This window comes from Ceratotherium simum, chromosome 27, assembly GCF_057802395.1.
Source record: "Ceratotherium simum simum isolate JZ-2026a chromosome 27, ASM5780239v1, whole genome shotgun sequence".
Classification (NCBI taxonomy): Eukaryota; Metazoa; Chordata; class Mammalia; order Perissodactyla; family Rhinocerotidae; genus Ceratotherium; species Ceratotherium simum.
In genome coordinates, this window is record NC_141926.1 from 40,899,315 (window position 1) to 40,920,259 (window position 20,945).

Here is a 20,945-nt window from a genome sequence, read left to right on the forward strand (position 1 = left end):
ATAATGGTGTTGTGGTGGCCAAAAAGAGGCAATATAGCTGGTCAGACATTCTAGTGAAGAGAAAATTTAAAGCCAGGAAACCACTGTTTATCTAATATTCTTTCTTTTTTGGCCTGTAGTGGTTTGGAAAAGTCTGTCCTACTCAGGGTCATCATAGTAGTAATTTTTACTTTCCAGCTAGTAAGGACTATAAGATCTGGAGGGGATACAAGTTCACAGAGATAATATCCTCTAGCTTTCTTTTTTATCCATACATGTTCCTAGAAACATTGGAGACATGTGCTAGCTACCTGGTATTGTAATTTGGAATTGTCAGAGAACTGTGAAGGGTCTGAGATTTTATCTAAGTTAGCTTGCCACAGTTTCATGGGTGCTGGCAGGACACATGAAACTCCTGGGTCAAAGATAACGGACTTGATACTCATGGCACAGTAAGCAGCTTGAGCTTCATATTCACAATGGTTCCCCTTGCCCCTCAAGTTCTGCAAAGGTGATGCGAGTGGCCCAGGTGGATCCTGCACTCACAGTAGGTTTTCATCACAGAGGAGGAACCCCAAGTTTAGGGAACCCTAATTTTTATAATGATCTGCAAGCATATCTGGCTGACCATTGCCCCAGAAGGAGACATTGTCAAGATTATACTGGGCAGTATAGACAGGCTCCCTGTTCTGGAGGGAGACATCCTCTCTATTTTTCAAGGCTGTTTCCTATAAATAACTCTGAAAAGATGAAGGCAGTCAAGGCCTCTTTTTGAAAAACTAGAAATACAAGAGACTCATGGAAAATTGTCTCCCAATAGGAAGTGATTAGTGTGAAAAGTACTTGAGCTCTGAGTGTTCTTGGCTTTTGTACTCTGCTCTAGTTTTCCCAGCTTTTAAATCAGTTGGCAAACTTTTCCTGTAAAGGGGCAGATATTAAATATTTTAGGCTTTGTGAGCCATATGATTCCTGTCACAACCCTTCAACTCAGCAGTTATAGCAGGAAAGCAGCCATTGATAATACGTAAATGGATGAACCTGGCTGTGTTCCAATTAAACTTTATGGACATTGAAATTTGAATTTCATATGATTTTCACACATCACAAAATATTTTTTTCAACCGTTTAAAAATGTAACATCCGTTCTTAGCTCGTGGGTTGTACAAAAACAGGTGGCAGGCCAAATTTGGCCTGTAGTCTGTAGTTTGCCAACTTGTTTTATATGATGAATTTTTAAAATATAATTCATTGTTTTAATACAGCAGTCTTCCATATTAACATTTTATAGCAGTTGATAGTTCTAAATGTTTTCTCATAAATTATGCCAATTTAGTTTCCGGGTAAACCTGCAAGATAAGCATTATTATATCCATTTCATGGTGAGGAAACTAATGCATAGAGAAGGACGATGACCTACCCAATTCATAAAACTAGTTAAGTGACAGAGCCAAGACCGATTATATTCTGGACTCTTTTATCCATAATATGGTACAGTTTAAACTTTCATAATCAGAGCATTACACCACTGTATCTTTATTACTCATTTGTTGCCAGAATGCTTAGAGTTCAGTCTAATAAGTAATAATGACAATAATAATGCATGCTCATTTCTAATTTTCTTTATTACTATATTCTACTGTCTAGCTATTTTAATATTTAATAATTGGTATTTTGACAAAAGCTAGATATAGGACATGAGGGGTATTTGTTACAAAGTTTGGTAAAGTTTTGGAAGTCTGACAGTGCAGTCATTCATATATTCTATTTATTTTCCACATTTTCAAAGATAATAGTTAATTTTATTTTCAGATGTATGCCATGAAAATAAACAGTATAGAAATTTTTCTCCCCCTAAATCATTTATGTTCATGGTTAACTAATGTTTTAATTTATCTAGTAAGTTTTATCCAAATTTTTGAACGTGAGATGTTGGGAACGTTTTCTATAATAATGTACTTTTTGGATTGCTTCCCTGTCAGGTGGTTGAAGATTACGCTGGAAGATGGCAGGTCCCTTTGCCACAGCTTCAGGTTCTTCAGACTGCACTTTGCTGTTTTACATCAGCCAGTGCATCGTTCCCAGATGAATGTGAGCACGTACAATATGTTTTGAGTAGCCTTGCTTTGTAAGTACTCTTTACTTCTTATCGAAGTATTATTTTTCTTGATGTATTTGAGAATTGTTTTTTGATTATTTTCTCTGTGGAAGGAACCTTTTCTAAAGCCTTCCTTCAAAAATAAATTTCCATTTCTTCATTTAAGTATCTAGATTTAATTTTGAACATGTAACCACAATTTTACTTTTAGTTTTAGAGTTAATTGGAATTGTTACAGATTCTTATGGTCACTACCAGCACTATCCTTTTTAATTCCCCAGATTGCCTCGGCCAGCTCTAATGGTAAGTCCCAGAATACAGCAATTGAGGCCATCATAGTTAGCAGAGGGACCTTAAATCAGGCCAGAAAGAAGTTAGGCAACCCCTGGTTTTTAAAAATACTTGTAGAGGACTTTGAGTTAAGGATCACAAACTGAGCACTTGTGTTTATCCTTTTTGCCCTCCTAGATCCTACTAAAATTATAGTAAAGAAGTAAGAGAAGTAGAGTGGAAAAAAAATAGAGAAGAGTCATCAGTGAATGAAAGATTTCAGCAATTTTCTGGGGGACAGAAAACAGAGGAGTGGTCATTGAAACATGGCAGAGCAAGTGACAACTTGATTTTTTTTTTTTGTGCCTCAGACTGCGCTCATATCACAATAGTGTGTTGTGAAATCATTTATCAACATTACAAAATGCAATAGAAAATATCAGAGTACGTCTCGTAGGACAAGCATTATTTTGTGAAACTCTTATTGTTTTATATATTTATTTATGTATGTGTATACTTGATTATTTGTAAAACATTTTTTAAACCGTGGGTAGGAGTTAAAACAAAATTATTTTATGCCTTGTAAGATAGGAGGAAGACAGTCTGTCCTGCCTCCCTCTCCGCAGAATCCTAGAGAGGTGTAAAATTTGAACATGCAAGGTATGAAATAGAGAGTAGGAAATGAGATACTTCGGAAGAATGCAGATAAAAGAGTTAATTGCAGTTTTTCCATTCAGGCCAATCACCAGGCCTTAAGGCCAGAGTAGGGTAGGGAAACAGTGTTTGCTGCTCTTTTTTTCCTCTAAAAAAATTAAGTGACTTTGGAGCAGTGACCTTTGCATTCTGGCAATTAAAGCTTCCTCTTTGAGACAGCTAGCTAATCACTTAATTATCCTAGAGAAAAACTCAACAGTCACCAAGCTCTAGACATGCTCATAGGGCTCCCGATTAATCTGCTTATGGCCTTATTCTTAAATATTAATGGGTATTCAAGAATCATCAGACATTTGAGGAGTGCCTTCAACATGAAAAAAGTACAATGAAAATGAACTTAAAAAAAAATTCTGGAAGAAATAGTATTAATATTGAAAACAGAAATAAATTAAAAGAGAAATATAAAATCTATAATTAGCATTTTAAGAGAGTTTAGAAGATATGTATAACGTTAAACCATCAACATATCATGCTATGTGAAATGAATGATGAGATAACAAAAATGAGTTTGTAGAAATTAAGAAAATATGATGGTTAAAATTTAAAGTTGTAGGAAATTTGGAAGGTAAGGTTGAAATAATCCACAATGTAGAACAAAACCAAAGAGAAGGAATGTGTCAAAAAACAATGATATGGTGGCTTCATGTAGGAGGTTCGTTATTGAACTAGTTGGAGTTCTAGGAAAAGAACTTGGAGTAAATACATTGGAGGAAATTTTCAAAGACATCATAAAAGAATTTCCCAGAACTGAAAGTCATGAACCTCTAGACTGAAAAAGCCCAAGAAGTGCTCAGCGCAATGACTATAGAAGTTACTCAGCTAACTACATCATTTTGCAATTTCAAAATGCCAAGAATGAGAAAAAAGTTTTGAGTACCTTCTAGAGAGGAAAATCTACGTCACCTCCAAAGGAACAAATATCAGATTGGTATCCAGTCTTCATACAGCCAACAGAGAGTGGTAGAATATAATGAATAGTGTTTCTGAAGATTTGAGGGGAAATTATTTTCAATGTAGAATTTTATACTCATGCAAACTGTCTGAAGTGTGAGTAGAAACAACATTTCCAGGCATGTAAGGACCTAAAAGATTGACTTGTCAACATACCTTTTCTTGGGAAGTTATTAGAGAATGTGCTCCAGAAAAATGAGGGTGTAGTATAAAAGAGCAGATGACAGTGGTAAAGTATGAAAAGTAGAAGAAGTATGGTAAGCTTTAAGTGGCTTTTACTTAAGACAGAAGGAAGAGAAGTCCCAGAATCACTGCCGAGTAGTAGATCTTACAGATGTGTCACCTCCAAGAGGGAAATATCCAGTAAAAATGGAGACTTGAGACTAATCTTGAGAATTTGGAACTGTTGAAGGTAGTGATAAAAGTAGACAAAAGAAATAAAAAGGCAATTAGACACTCCAGAAAAATTAAAAATAATCTGAACAGGAGAGGAACACAGAGTCATAGCAGACTACTTAGTTGTGCACTGAATGTTATTTATATAGTTTCTTAATGATGTTTATTGGCTTTAAACTTTTAGATAAAGTATAGTTACAGAACAGAGGGAAATTATTAACTTTTCAATATGAGAATATTTGATGGAAATTGTGAGTTGAAAGTGAAGGACGAGGGCACTAATATCCTTCCTTTAACTCTTATTTTACAAAATGGGAGTGTCAGTAGTACAGGAAACCATAAATAAAAGTGTAAGTAAAGTTACAAAGATAAATAATAGAGTAAATAATAATAATGAATAACTATTGGGAAGATGGAATTGGTTGTGTGCGGCGTTAAATTCTATTCTGTCACAGCAGGAAGGCACGGGGTAATATTTAAAATGTAAATCCAATACTAGCAGAGCTTATTGTCAACAGCTGTTAGAAATATTGCAAGTTGTTAATTCTGGGGTGTGGGCTGGTGAGAGAGAGGGTTGAAGCCTTTCTGTACACTAAGCATTTTTAAATCTTGAAGATGTGTTAATTTCATATATATGAACTATGTTTTTTATTTTATATATATGTATAAAAATTTAAAAGAGTACATGTACATTGTACTTCTTTTAAAGTTTGTGTATATTTAAAATTGTAGGAGGGAACTATGTGAGGTGATGGATATGTTAACCAGCTTGATTGTGGTAATCTTTTCACTATGTATGTGTATATCAAAACATCAAGTTGTATACCTTAAATACATATAATTTTTATTTGTCAATTATACCCCAATAAAGCTGAAAAAAAAGTTGTGAGGGGAGGAGAATTTAGGATATAACATTATTTAGATTTGTAAGAGCCAAGCAGTTTTAAAAAACTATGTTATTTTAAGAAATACATATATATATATATATATATTTTTTTTTTTTTTTTTTTTTTTGGGTGAGGAGGATTAGCCCTGAGCTAACATCTGTTGCCAATCCTCTTCTTTTTGCTGAAGAAGATTGTCCCTGGGCTAACATCCATGCCCATCTTCCTCTACTGTATATATGGGACACTGCCACAGCATGGCTTGATGAGTGGTGTGTAGGTCCATGCCCAGGATCTGAACCTCTGAACCCAGGGCCGCTGAAGTGGAGCATGCCAGCTTAACCACTACGCCACTGGGCCATCCCCAGAAATATATTATTTTTATATTTATTCTATGATGCCTAAATGAACATGGGAAATGTATTAAGAACTTTTGATTATAATTGACAAATCTTACTCTGGCTAGTTTAAGCAAAAAAATGCAGGGGAGGGATTAGATGACTTAACCACGGAAAAGCAAGGACTAGAACTAGTTTCAGGATTTTCTCAATCCAGAGAATAAAATATCCTCTAGAACTGTTCTCTCTCTTTCCATCTTTCTTCTTTTGGCTTCGTTCTCTCAGGGCTGCTGAGAATTCTGTGATTAGGCTTAGTTATTAACCAAGGTAAAAGAAACCTCCTCCCTCCACTTCTAATCCGCAAAATAGTTTGGGAACTCAGGCCCAGCAGAGGTTATGTGCCCACTGCTTGGACTAATCACTGTGTTGAGGAAAGTATGGTAAGCTCTTTGGCTCAGTCTAATGACAAGCCCCTCTCCCTCCCCCCCATGGCTATGGGAGACAAAGATACTATGTTGGCAGCCCCATCAGAACCATAGAAATGTTGGAGGGGTAAACAGTTCCCTCAAGAAATGAGTGAGGTAGTGTGAAACAGAGCTAGCTAGGTAGACAAAAATTATAGATGTCCACTACAGAGAATATTTGTCTGTTATTTTGAAAGCTGCCAAAAACAGTTTTAGTTATTCTCTACTGATTTCTAAGGAAAGTAAATTAAGTATTAAAAGAAATACATTATTTGTAAGCAAGAAGTATTATCCTTGTTTCAGTGCCTATTTGGATTTTTTTCCCCTTTCATCTGTATAATCTTTGTTAACATTAGTGTTGTAGTGTAAAAATGCTTTTAAGGCTTTCCAAAGTACTTGTTTTTCCCCAAGTTATTTGTTGACTTCTGTTTTATTGCTTGCTAGTTCTTTTACTACTGCTCATGAAAAGGATAATTTATTAAGCAGAAGCAGATCTCATCTAAGATGGACAGTGCTAGGTAAAAGAAAATTAACTTAGCGGTTTGTCCAATAGTAGTGTTTCTTATAAGGAAAACTTTCTGCGTTGTTTGAATTTACTTTAACATCAAAGTTAATTGTAGTTTTAATACTAGAAGAAAAATGGGGAAATAGCAGCATGGTGGTACTATTAAAAGAGTAGTAAGTCTGTTAACAGTATTCTATTTTTTTGAATAAATATTTAAGCCAGAAAATTCTTCTAACAGTTATTCCATAATTAGTCATTCATTCATTTTTTAAATTTTACTTGGTTCTAGGGATAAAATGGAAAACAAGATAGATAAGTCCTTGTTCTCAAAGACCTTATGAAGCTAAAAGATATTAAACAAACATTCACAATATTATGTAATTGTAATTATGAAAGAATTACAGGGTACAGTGAGAGAGTATAACGGGACTTGACATGTCTGGGAAATCAGGGAAAGTTTGCTGGATGAGCTAACATTTGAGCTGAGCTCTGAAGGAATGAGATGAAGGAGCAGAAGAACCTTCCAGGGGTGGCAAACAGAATGTTCAGGGTATCTGGAGAGAATGTCAGGATATTAATGGATTTCATTATAATTCATATCTGTTGGTAGAATTCTTGTTTATGATATGTATCATGTGTTTTTAATTTTTTATTCACTTGACATACTAAAAATTTATAGGTGACCTAAAGAATTAAATAATATCTGTAAGATTCTGTCTTATAGTATATAGCATATATATGTATAATATATATATAGTATATATAATATGCATATAAAATATATATTTCTTATCATGAAAAGTATAAGAAATTTATACAAGAAATTAAAGAAGACGCAAATAAATTAAAAGATAGTCTATGCTCATGGATTCAAAGAATTAATATTGTTAAATTGTCCATACTACCCAAAGCAATCAACAGATTCAGTGCAATGTCTATGAAAATTCTAATGGCATTTTCCACACAAATAGAACAAACAATTCCTAAAATCTGGAACCACAAAAGACCCCGAATATCCAAGGCAATCTTGAGAAAGAAGCACAAAGCTAGAGGCATCACACTTCTTGATTTCAAACTATATTAGAAAGCTAGAGTAATCAAAACAGTATTTAACTGGCATTAAAACAGATACATAAATCAGTGGAACAGAATAGAGAGCCCAGAAATAAACCAAATAAACCCATGAATATATGGTCAGTTAATTTATGACAAAGGAGCCAAAAATATACAGTGGAGAATAGACAGCGTCTTCGATAAACAGTGTTGGGAAAACTGTACAGCCACATGCAAAAGAATGAAACTGGACCACTGTCTTACACCACACGTAAAAATCAACTCAAAATGGATTAAAGACTTGAACTTAAGATGTGAAACCATAAAACTCCTAGAAGAAAACAGAGGCAGTAAGCTCCTTAAGATTTTTTGAATTTGACACCAAAAGCAAAGGCAACAAAAGCAAAAATAAACAGGTGGGACTACATCAGACTAAAAAGCTTCTGCACAGCAAAGGAAACCATCAACAAAATGAAAAGCAACCTACCTAATAGGAGAAAATATTTGCAAATCATATACCTGATGAGTTTAATATCTAAAATGTATAAAGAACTCATACAACTCAATAGCAACAACATAATTCAATTAAAAAAATGGGCAGAGGATCTGAATAGACATTTTTCCAAAGAAGACATACACTTGACCAACAGGCACATGAAAAGGTTCTCAGCATCACTAATCATTAGGTAATTGCAAATCATACCTGTTAGAATGGCTATTCAAAAAGACCAGAGATAACAAGTGTTGAGAAGGATGTGGAGAAAAGGGAACCCTTGTTCAGTATGGGTGGGAATGTAAGTTGGTGCAGCCACTATGGAAAACAATATGGAGGTTCCTTAAAGAATTAAAAATAGAACTACGGTATGATCCAGCAATACTACTTCTGGATATTTATTCAAAGGAAACAAAAACACTAACTTGAAAAGACATCTGCACCCCTAGGTTCATTGCAGCATTATTTACGATAGCCAAGACATGGAAGCAACCCAAGTGTCCATCAAGGGATGAATGGATAAAGAAAATATGGCGCATATATATAATGGAATATTATCAGCCATAGAAAAGAAGGAAATCGTGCTGTTTGTGACAACATAGATGGACCTTGAGAGCATTATGCTAAGTGAAATAAGTCAGAAAGACAATTACCATATGATCTCACTTGTATGTAGAATCTAAAACAAAACAAAACAAAACAAAACTGAACTCATAGATACAGAGAACAGATGGGTGGTTGCCATAGGTGGGGGTTAGGGAGTGGGTCAAATGAGTGAAGGTGGTCAAAATGTACAGACTTCCAATTATAAAATAAATAGGTCATAGATATATAATGTACAGCATTGTGACTACAGTTAATAATACTGTATTGTATATTTGGAAGTTGCTAAGAGAGTAGATCTTGAAAGTTTTTATCACAAGAAAAAAAATTTGTGACTGTGGTAAGGGATTTTAACTAGACTTGTGGTGATTATTTTACAATATATGCAAATATAAAATCATTGTTGTACACTTGAAACTAATATAATGTTTTATGTAAATTATATCTCAATAAAAACAACTCCCCAAGGATCAAGGTACCAAGACAAACATTTGTTTTAATATTTAATAAAAATAAGTATGTAACTCATGTTGGCTATAGCCTATTGGTTATAGTTTTAAGCCATAATATTTTGAAAAACTTTTCCATTCTAATTTTGGAACCGGGGGAATAGAAAATAACTTCCTGCTTGTCTTTTAGGCAATAATCAATACATTTACTTTTGTTTTCTTTTTTTATTTATTTTTTATTTTATTTTATTTTTTCCGAGGAAGATCGGCCCTGAGCTAACATCTGCCAATCCTCCTCTTTTTGCTGAGGAAGACTGGCCCTGTGCTAACATCCATGCCCATCTTCCTCCACTTTATATGGGATGCCGCCACAGCATGGCTTGACACGTGGTGCATCAGTGTGCGCCTGGGATCCGAACCGGCGAACCCCGGGCCGCTGCAGCAGAGCGCGCGCACTTAACTGCTTGCGCCACCGGGCCGGCCCCTTATTTTTGTTTTCTTTTTCATTAAGATATATAGGTTATTTCAGTCAACATCTAGTTAGGGAAATGCAAGTCATGCTAGATAATTCAGTAGAGGAAATTTAATTCAAAGAGCCACTTTCAAAGTTTATAGAAGGTTTGAGAGAATAGACAAAGAGAGGATGGTGAAGCCAGACTTAGCAACTTTAGTAAGTTGTTAGCCATAGAAATGGAAGGAGGAGGTATTGCTAGAGCCCAGAGACTGGGGATCGTTGATGGACAGAAGGAGCACTGATATGTGTGAGAGGGAAACTTGGAAGAGATATAGTTACTGCTAAAGAGGATCCAGAAGAATGGCAGGGGAAAAAAGACCTCTTATTGCTCCCTTCCTCCTTTCAGTTTTCCACCATTGCCTCCTTTGGCTAAACCCAGCCAGAAGCCAGTGTGGCTTCTGTATAATTGACAGAGACCTCTGTTTTTGAAAGATATTTCCACCGATTGTTGACTTCTAGGTTGACAGGGTTTTTTGGGGTTTTGTTTTGTTTTGGTGACGATGATTGGCCCCAAGCTAACATCTGTGCCAATCTTTCTCTATTTTTTATATGTGAGACACTGCCACAGCATGGCTTGATGAGCAGTATGTGGGTCCACGCCCGGGATCTGAACCCACAAACCCCGGGCCGCCGAAGCGGAGCCCACAAACTCAATCACTATGCCGCCAGGCCAAGCCTGACAGAGTTTTTTTTCCCTCGGTACTTTAAACATGTCCATCCTCTGTTTTGTGGCTTGCGTTTTTTTTTTTTTTTTCTGACGAGAAGTCTACTCTCATTTCTTATTTTTGTTTCCGTGTGTATGATGTGCCCTTTTGGGAGATTGCTTTTAAGATTTCCTCTTTTTCACTTTTTCTGTTTATTAAAGTTTTGAGTAGGTCATACATGCTCATGGTTCAAAATTCAAAAACTATTATGAGTATACAATGAGATATCCTGCAGTTTACATTTGCATGACTCCTAGTTTCCATTTCTGTAGGCAACCAATGTAATTTTCTTGGGTTTCCTTGCGGAGATATTTTGTGCATATACAAGAAAAAAAATCCATATTTCCTTTTCCTCCATTTTATAAAAATGCTAGTGTAGTATATACACAGTTTTGTACTTCCTTTATTTCACCTGGATATCTTTGCCCATCGACATAGAAAGAGCGTCATCAGTCATTAAAATGTCTGAAGAGTATTTCACACTTATGGATATATAAAAATTTAATTAACAAGTACCCTATTAATGGGTATTTAGATTTTGTTCCAATCTATTGCTGTTATCAACAAGCCTTTGAAGAATTACCATGTTTGAGTGGCCCTTAGAATATGTACAAGGATATTTGTATATTGTACATCTATCTTAGGAGTAGAATTGCTAGATCAAAGAGTATTTGTCATTTTGATTGGTAACACCAAATTTCCTCTGTAGAGGCTGAACCCATTTGCAGTACTGCCATCAGTGTAAGAGAGTACTTGTTTCTCCACACCTTTGTCAACAAAGTGTTTTTAAAAAATTTTTAATAATGACAATTTTCAAACCTACACAAAAATAGAAAGACTACTGTACTGAACCTCCCTTACCCGTCACCAGCTTCAACAATTATCAATATATCATCAATCTTGTTTCATCTATACCTCTCCACTACTTATCCATTGGTAGTTATCTTTTTTTATTTATAGATTTATTGAGGTGTAATTTCTATATCATTAAATTTACGCGTTCTAAGTGTATAATTCAATTATTTTTAGTAAATTTACAGAGTTGTGCAATAGTCACCAAAGTCTAGTTTTACAACATTTTCATCACTCTAAAAAGCTCCCTCATGCTCATTTGTAGTCAGTCCTCAGTCCCTCCCCAGCCCAAGGCAACCACTGTTTTCTGTCTCTATAGTTGCTATTTCCAGAGATGGCGTATAAACAATATAACATAGTATGTAGGCTTTTGCATTTTACTACTTTCACTTAGAATAATTGTTTTGAGGTTTATCTGTGTTGTAACACTTATAAATAGCTCATTCCTTTTTGTGCTGAATAGTATTCCATTGTATAGATAAAATATATATTTTTGTTTATGCATTCAGCAATTGATGGATATTTGGATTGTTTCCTGTTTTTGGCTATAAACATTTGTGTACAAGTCTTGTGTGGACAAATGTTGTTATTTCTCTTGAGTAGATACCTTGGAATGGAATTGCTAGATGTTATAAGTTTATGTTTAACATTTGTTTAACATAGAACTGCCAAACTGTTTCCAAAGTGATTATACCATTTAAAATTCTAACCAGTTATCTGTGAGAGTTTCAGTTTGTCCACATCTTCACTAACACTTGTTGTTGACTTTTTCGTAATAGCCATTCTAGTAATTGTGTAGTGGTGTCCCATTGTGGTTTTAATTTGCATTTCTTCAATTCTGTTGATGGCAAACATCTTTTCATATACTTATTTTATTTATTTATTTTGTGAGGAGGACTAGCCCTGAGCTAACATCTGATGCCAATCCTCCCCTTTTTTCTTGAGAAAGACTGGCCCTAAGCTAACATCTGTGGCCATCTTCCTCTACTTTATATGGGATGCCGCCACAGCATGGCTTAACAAGTGGTGTGTCGGTGCGCGCCCGGGATCCGAACCTGGGAACCCCGGGCCGCGGCAGCGGAGCGCACGCACTTAACCACTTGCGCCACTGGGCCAGCCCCTCATATACTTATTTGCTGTTGCATGTCTTCTTTTGTAAAATGTCTATTCAAATCTTTTGCCCATTTTTTTTCTTTTTTTTTTTAAATTTTTTTTTTAAATTTTATTTGTTTATTTATTTCCCCCCCAAAGCCCCAGTAGATAGCTGTATGTCATAGCTGTGCATTCTTCTAGTTGCTGTATGTGGGACGTGGCCTCAGCATGGCCGGAGAAGCGGTGCGTCCATGCGCGCCCGGGATCCGAACCCGGGCCGCCAGCAGCAGAGTACACGCACTTAACCACTAAGCCACGGGGCTGGCCCCATCTTTTGCCCATTTTTAAATTGGATTGTTTGCCTTCTTATTGAGTTGTAAGAGTTCTTTATATATTCTGGTTACACATTCTTTATCAGATATGTGGTTTGTACTTTGTCCCACTCTGTGGCTCGTCTTCTCATTTTCTTATTGGTGTCTTTTGAAGTTTATTGCTGGTTTTAAGAAATATGTAATTTGCCTTATGTAGTTTCCCTCATATTTCTTGATCTTAAGCTTCTTAGATCTTTGGGTTTATAATTTTCACTAAATTTGGGAAATTTCTTTAGAAAAGTTTTTTGTAGAAACCACCATTATGCTTTTCTAAGGGATGCCACTCGAAGGGAATCCACAGTTGATCTATAACTTAGTTATCGTTCTGTTCATTTTTTTTTCAGTCTTTTTTTGGTGTGTTTTATTTTAATAATGCTGTATCTTGTTTTCACTGTTATTATCTTCTGCATTGTCTAATCTGAAATTAATCCCATACAATATGTTTTTCATCTCAGACACTGTAGTTTCTTAATTTATAAAAGTTTTATTTGGGTCTTTTATATCTTCCATTTCTCACTTAACATGGTTATTCTTTACCTCAGGATTTGGCAAACTATGGCCCATGGGTCAAATGCTGCCCATGGCCTGTTTTTTTTTTTTCTAATGTGACTCCCAAGCTAAGAATGATCTTCACATTTTTAAACAGTAGTGTGAAAAAAAAAAAAAATGTGACAGAGACCGTACGTGCCCACAAGCCTAAAATGTTATCTGGCAAACCAGCATCCACCCTAAACCTTATATAACAGTAGAGGAGTTTGAAGCCAGTGGTGCACTGTGGGTAATGATAGCAACAACATAACACAAACCTAGATTTACTTAAATGCCCCACAGTAAAGGCCTAGCAGAAGAAAAGGTATGTTATTGCCAGGTATAAATACTATTAACCTCAGTGGATACTGTTGTACATCATGAAGTCCAACTTTCAACGAAAAACTATGCTCACATAAAAAAGAGCAAGAAAACAGTGCACTGTCAAGAGACAAAGCAATTAGTAAAACCAAATTCAGATGTAAAATCTCTAGTGGAAAAGGTGGATAACATGGTTGAACATATTGGGGTTTTGAGCAGAGAGATGGGACACTTAAAGATTCAAATGGAAATGCTGGAAATAAAAAACACGGTAACAGATGAAGAATGCCTTTGATGGGCTTATCCAGTAGAGTCCACACAATTGAGGATAGAATGAATGAACTTGAATATAAATCAATAGAAATCACCCAAATTAAAAAGCAGAGAGAAAAAAGAGAGAAGAAAACAGAACAGAGTATCTAAGAGCTTTGGGAAAATATGAAACTGTATAACATGTCTGCTGGAATCCCAGAAGGAGAAGAAAAATGAAGAAATGACAAAATAGTGGCTATGAATTTCCTAAATATAATGAAAGAAATCAAACTGTAGATCCAAGAAACTCAGAGAACAATAAGCAGGATAATTTCTGTCTTTCTTTTTTTTATTATAACTTTTTTCCAGTAAATTTATTGAGATCATAATGGTTTATAACTGTGTAATTTCAGGTGTACATTATTGTGTATCAGTTTCTGAGTCGACTTCATCATGGTCACCCCAAGTAGTCTTAATTATTGTCTGTCACTGTACACATGTGTCCCTTTACCCCTTTCACCCACCTCCCACCCCCCTTCCCCTCAGGTAACCACTAGTCTGTTCTCTTTATCCATGTATTTGTTATCTTCCACATATGAGTGAAATCATGCAGTATTTGTCTTTCTCTGTCTGGCTTATTTCACTTAACATCATACCCTCAAGGTCCATCCATGTTATTGCAAATAGGATGATTTTGTCTTTCTTTATGGCTGAGTAGTATTCCATTGTGTATATATATATATATGTATATATCACATCTTCTTTATCCAATCATTAGTTGATGGGCACTTGGGTAGCTGCCATATCTTGGCTATTGTGAATAATGCTGTAATGAACACAGGAGTGCATAAGTCTCTTTGGATCATTGGTTACAAGTTCTTTGGATAAATGCCCAGTAGTGGGATAGCTGGATCATGTGGTATTTCTATTTTTAATTTTTTGATAAATCTCCATGCTGTTTTCCATAGTGGCTGCACCAGGTTGCATTTCCACCAGCAGTGCATGAGGGGTCCCTTTTCTCCACATCCTCTGCAACATTTGTCGTTTTTTGTTTTGGTTATTATAGCCATTCTGATCGGTGTAGGGTGATATCTCATTGTAGTTTTGATTTGCATTTCCCTAATAATTAGTGATGTAGAACATTGTTTCATGTGTCTGTTCGCCATCTGTATATCCTCTTTGGAAAAATGTCTGCTCATATCCTCTGCCCATCTTTTGATTGAGTTTTTTTGTTGTTGAGTTATATGAGTTGTTTATATATTTTGGAGATCAACCCCTTGTCGGATAAGTGATTTGCAAATGTTTTCTCCCACTTAGTGAGTTTTCGTTTTGTTCATAGTTTCCTTTGCTTTGCAGAAGATTTTAGGCTGATGTAGTCCCATTTGTTAACTTTTTCTTTTGTTTCCCTTGCCTGGTCAGACATGGTATTTGAAAAGATGTTGCTAAGAGATAATTCTGAACACACACAACGTGCATGTGCGCGCGTGCACACACACACACACACCCCCCCCCACACACCCCTTACCACCTAGATCACCTAGATGCATCACATTCAGCTCTGAAAATCACAGAGAGAAAATCTTGAAGGCCTCCAGAGAAAAAAGACATTACCGTTTAGAAGACTAAAGATAAGAAATGCAGGAGACATCTCAAACTCTGCAAGCCAGAACACAATGAAGTGGCATCCTTAAAGTGCTGAAATAAAAAAAGATCTTTTAACTCTCAATTTGAGAAGGAGAAATAGAGGTATTTTCTGGGAAGCAAAAACTGAAAGAATTCATTCCCAGAAGACCTGAACTACCAAAAAATGTAGCACAAATATGATGCCAGACAAAATGTGTACCTAAAGAAATGAAGAGAGCTGGAAATAGTAAAGTTGAAGATACATATAAAATTGAATTTTTCTTATTTTTAATCACTGTGAAACGTAACTGTGTAAAGCAGGGGTTGACAAACATTTTTTTTTAATCGTCAGATATTTCAGACTTGCAGACCATAGAGTGTCTGTTGTAACTACTCAACTCTGCTTTTGTAGCATCAAAGCAGCCATAGATAATACATAAATGAACGCAGGTGGCTGTGTTCCAATAAAGCTTTTACAAAAACTGGCAGCCATCCTATGGGTCATATTTTCTAAACGCTGAGACTAAAGCAAAAATTGTAGTGAAGTATTGTTGGTTTATAGAATATTTAAAATTAAAATGAATGACAAAAATAGCACAAAGATTATTATACCTAAAGCAGCATAATATTATTTGAAAGTAGGATGGGACTTATTATAGATATATATTGTAAACCCTAGGGTAATCCCTAAAAACATTGAATATAGAAGTGAATATATTAAGCCAAAGTGGAGATAAAATGGAGTCATAAAAGTATTCCATCCAAAAGAAGGTGGACGAGGAGGTCAAATAGGACAGTGAACAGATAGAGCAAATAGAAAACAACTATTAAGATAGTAGGTTTTAATCCAAACATCAAAAATTACATTACATGTAAATAGTCTAAACCTATTAAAAAAGAAATTGGTTGAATAGAAAAGCAAGATCCAACTAACAGATAATATATCCATACCCCATGCCCTTTTTTAGATAAGCAGATACACACTGTTCTCTACTCTGCTCTTTTCACTTAATAATACATATTGGAGATCACTCAATAGTGATATAGACATAGTCCAAATTTCTTTTTACAACTCATAGTATTCTTTTGTGTTAGATGTGCCATTCAACATGTCTTCTAATGACAAGTATTTGGATCGTTTCCATTCTTTTCCTATTACAAATAGTCCTTGATTAATATCCTTTTACACACATCTTTTTGTATTTTTGCCAGTAGATTTTTGGGGTAGGTTCCTAGAATCTATGTCAAAGAATGAATAGATATGTAATTTTGCTAAGTAGTCCCAAAGTTCCCTCTATACAGCTTGTACCATTTTACATTGTTAGCCACAAAATGAGGCTTTGTTTACCTCCAACCTCACCACAGTTTTGTATTGTCAAACTTTTGATTTTTTGTTAATCTAATAGAAGAGAAATGGCATCTCAGTGTAGTTTTAATTTGTATTTTTCTTATTGTGAGTAAAGTTGAATATCTTTTTGCATGTCCTTAAAGACCATTTGTATTTCATTTTTCATGAGCTACCTGTTTATATCGCAAGCTCATTTTCTATAAGTTGGAGTTTTTCTTCTCAATTTTCATAAGCTCTTTATGTATTAGGGATATTAACCCCTTCCTGTGAGGTAAGTTGCAAATGTGTATTTTTTCATTTATCTTTTGGTTTGCTTATGGCATTTATATTTTTAGACATTTTTAAATGTAATTAAAATTTGTTGGTAGTCCTTTATTGCTTCTGAATTTTGAATGAGAGTTAAGAAAGATTTCTCTATAATCAGGTTATTTGAGATTTTTTTCTGCTATTTGTACTGTTTTGTTTTTTAAAGTTTTTGATCCATATTGAATTTTTCCTTGTGTTTGGAAGTTGAGTGAATCAATTTTGTCTTTAACATTTGGCTGTCCAATATGAAGTCAATGTTTTCCCTATTGATCTGAGATGATGCTTTTGTCATATGCTCACTTTTCACATGAATTTGGTCTGTTTTTGGACTTCCATTTGGTTTTATTAGGCTATTTGTCCATGTACCAGTACAATGCTGGTTCGATTATAAAGGCTTTACGAAATGTTTTTAATATTGGCTAGTTCCTTTTCACTGCTTTTGCTGTTTCATGGTTTTTCTAGATATTCAACTTTGTAATCAACTGTCTACTTCCAGAAAAACTTGAAAGTACTTTTACTGTGTGTAAATTCACAAATTAGTTAAGGAGAATTTAGTGCTTAACTTATTGAACTGTATACTTTATATGTACTTCACTTTCCTCTAGTCTAAGGACACTGGAACATTAATGCTGAAACTTCTCCTTCCAACTTAAATGCTATTGATGTCATGTATTTTTGCTATATTTTTCAAAGCCCAGATGAGATTATTATTGCTTCATGCTATCAAATTTTTTAGCCTATATATTTACTAATTTGCATCTTAGACCCTTCTTGCTAATTTAATTTTCCATTTCTTTGTAAACAGTCTATATTTTTTTCTGATTTGTTTATACATTGCTTTTTGTATTTGGTATTTTATAGTCTACTGTGATTAGCTAAGTGTAGATTTATTTTTATTATTCCTTCTTGGGATTTCCTGGCCTTCTTGGATCTTTTGTAAACCCTAATCTTTCATCAGTTACGAAAAATTCTTACTCAGTTTTTGTCTTTGCCTCACTCTTTCTCTTTTTTTTTGTAGAAGTACAATTAGACATGTTAGACTTGTACACTCCATTCCTCATGTCTGTAACTCTTACTTATATTTTCCATTTCTTTGTCTCTCTGTATTTCACTCTAGATAATTTTTTTGGGTCTTTCAGTGCACCAGTTTTTTTCTTCAGCTGTGTCTAATCTGTAATTAAATCTGTCCACTGACTTTTAATTTCAGTGATTTTACTTTTCGTTTCCAGAAGTTTTTTGACTGCTATTGATTATCTTTTTCTTTATATTTTCAATATTTCTTTATTCCTTAAACTATATTATACTCATTGTATGTTCTGGGTCTGGTTGTAATATAAGTCTTCATGGATTTCCTGTTGGTTCTTGTTCTGGTGTTAAGTTTCCTTGTAAGCTGTGGTTTTTATCGTTAGTATCATTATTATTTTTATTTACATTGTTAATTTGTATTTTCTTGGAATAAATTTATTTGTGATAATTGAAGCATGGATTGGAAGTAGGTATTCAGAGAGGATTTGCATTTGTTTCTGCCAGGGGGCTGGGGATATTACTAGACCAGGACTAATATTAGCTAAATTCTTGGCTTGAAAATTTTTGAACCACCTAAGTAATATGAATTCAGGTTACAGCCTACATGAGAGGATTTTAAAAGTAGATTTTTTTTTTTCTTCTTTTTTTCTACCTGGCTCTAGGTGCAGACAGGTCATTTTCTTTATAGTCTAGAAATGTGGTGAGGTGGATGAGAGGAGTATATTGGTGTAGCTACTTGAACTTTTAGTCAAGGCAAAAGCTGGCTATTTTATTGAGCATATTGTTTTCAGGGGGAGAATCATTAAGGGTACCTAGTCTGTCATACTTTAGAAAATGTACAGTTTCTTTATCAGTCTATATTTGAAAAAAATTAGGAACCTTTTCCTTCCTCATTAAAAACATATTGCTGAAGAAAGTATTTTGAAGATAAATGCATTAGAATGCTTGAGTATGTTAAAGTAGATCTTTTTGTTAAGTTTAAGTAGCACTGAGTTGAAATTTCTGTATGATATCAAAGATTTACGGTTAATAAGTATAGAAGAAATTGTTAAGAATTCAGTGTGTATGGGGCCGGCTCCGTGGCTTAACAGTTAAGTGCACGCGCTCTGCTACTGGCGGCCCGGGTTCGGATCCCGGGTGCGCACCGACGCACTGCTTCTTCGGCCATGCTGAGGCCACGTCCCACATACAGCAACTAGAAGGATGTGCAGCTATGACATACAGCTGTCTACTGGGGCTTTGGGGGAAAAAATAAATAAATAAAATTATTAAAAAAAAAATTGAGTGTGTATTAAAGTGTGGGTAATAACATTTATTCCATTCTTATTTAATTCATATAGAGTAGACCTAGTTTTCTTTGGCTCAAACCGTTAAGTGGATTTCTTGTATTTTGGGTTGTTAAGCAGCATAATTTATAAATGCACAAATCCACATTCTTGTATTTCATTGTGAAAATTACATATATGCTACAGAGACCCCAAAAGAATAATACATCTGGTTATAACTACCAATTTATGTGTATCTGTGTATTCTAAGGAAGTCTGGTACCTTATTACCATTTGTAACATATGGAAAAATATGGTCTGAATTCCAAGCTTCCCACTGATAGAATGTAGTTTGTTTAATAAATAGGGACTCTAGTGGTACTCTAGTTATGTAAGCTTGCATAGCTAATAGGAATATACTGGTTGATGAAAGTCAAATAAGTATGATTATATATACTATAATTTTTTTAATTCAAAAGGCATACCATCTATAATGTATTTGTCCCACTACAAATAATTTGTGTTTTTACATAAATCATTTTGCTTAGGTGATCCTATTTTGAATAATTGTTTCAATTTAGGTAATTGAACTGTAGGTAACCCATAATTTAGACTAAGGTTAATTATAAATTGATTAATATATAGACTATTACATATTAAACATTATATGAAACATATTCAACATTAAAAACCAATATAAACATTATATAATAGTAAATTTTTGGAAAGAAACCTTTTGATGAATTTAGTCAGATATCTTAAAAATCTTAAGTGAAGAAAAATTGGTATTTTGTATTTCAACAAAATTGACACAGGCACAGCTGAGAAGAACAAATCTGTGATGATCTCGTGTTTTCTCTTAGATTGTTGAAGGAAACTTTGATGGCAATACTAATAAAAATAGTAGTACTATCTTATTCTTAGCAAACACCTATAGCACTACCAGGGATTGTTGTAAGTGCTTTACAAGAGGTAGCCACTGTTATTGTTTCTATTTTACAAATAAAGTAACTGAGGCATAGAGATATTAGGTGACTTGCCCAGGGTTACGTATCAAGTAAGTGATGGAGCTGAGATTCAAAGTTAGTGTGGCTCTCCACTGTGGGTGAGTAAAGGGCCAGATAGCAAATATTTTATGCTTAGTCCATAAGGTCTCTGTTGCCTCTACTCAGTTCTGTCATTGTTGTGTGAAAGCAGCCATAGTCGATATGTAAATACATGGGTGTGGTTATGTTCCAGTAATAACTTATTGATTGACAGTAATATTTGGTTTTTGTGTGTGTGTGTGTGAGGAAGACTGGCTCTGAGCTAACATCCATTACCAATCCTCCTCTTTTTGGTGAGGAAGATTAGCTCTGAGCTAACATCTGTGCCCATCTTCCTCTATTTTGTATATGGGATGCTGCCACAGCATGGCTCCATGAGCAGTGCGTAGGTCCACACCCGGGCTCCGAACCTGCGAACCCCGGGCCACCAAAGCGGAGCACGCGAACTTAACCACTATGTCACGGGACCGGCCCAACAGTGATATTTGAATTTCATGTAATTT

General features: G+C 34.9%; 1 protein-coding gene across 2 annotated transcripts in view; it reads left to right on the forward strand.

Moving 5' to 3' along the window:
• The window catches only part of ZNF654 (zinc finger protein 654), an 80,698-nt gene that overhangs the window by 22,356 nt on the left and 37,397 nt on the right, over positions 1 to 20,945 (forward strand). For both annotated transcript variants that reach the window (XM_087418212.1, XM_087418214.1), the window contains exon 2: positions 1,959 to 2,104. In XM_087418212.1, coding sequence (XP_087274338.1) covers positions 1,959 to 2,104 — 146 coding nt within the window. The remainder of the gene's footprint in view (positions 1 to 1,958; positions 2,105 to 20,945) is intronic.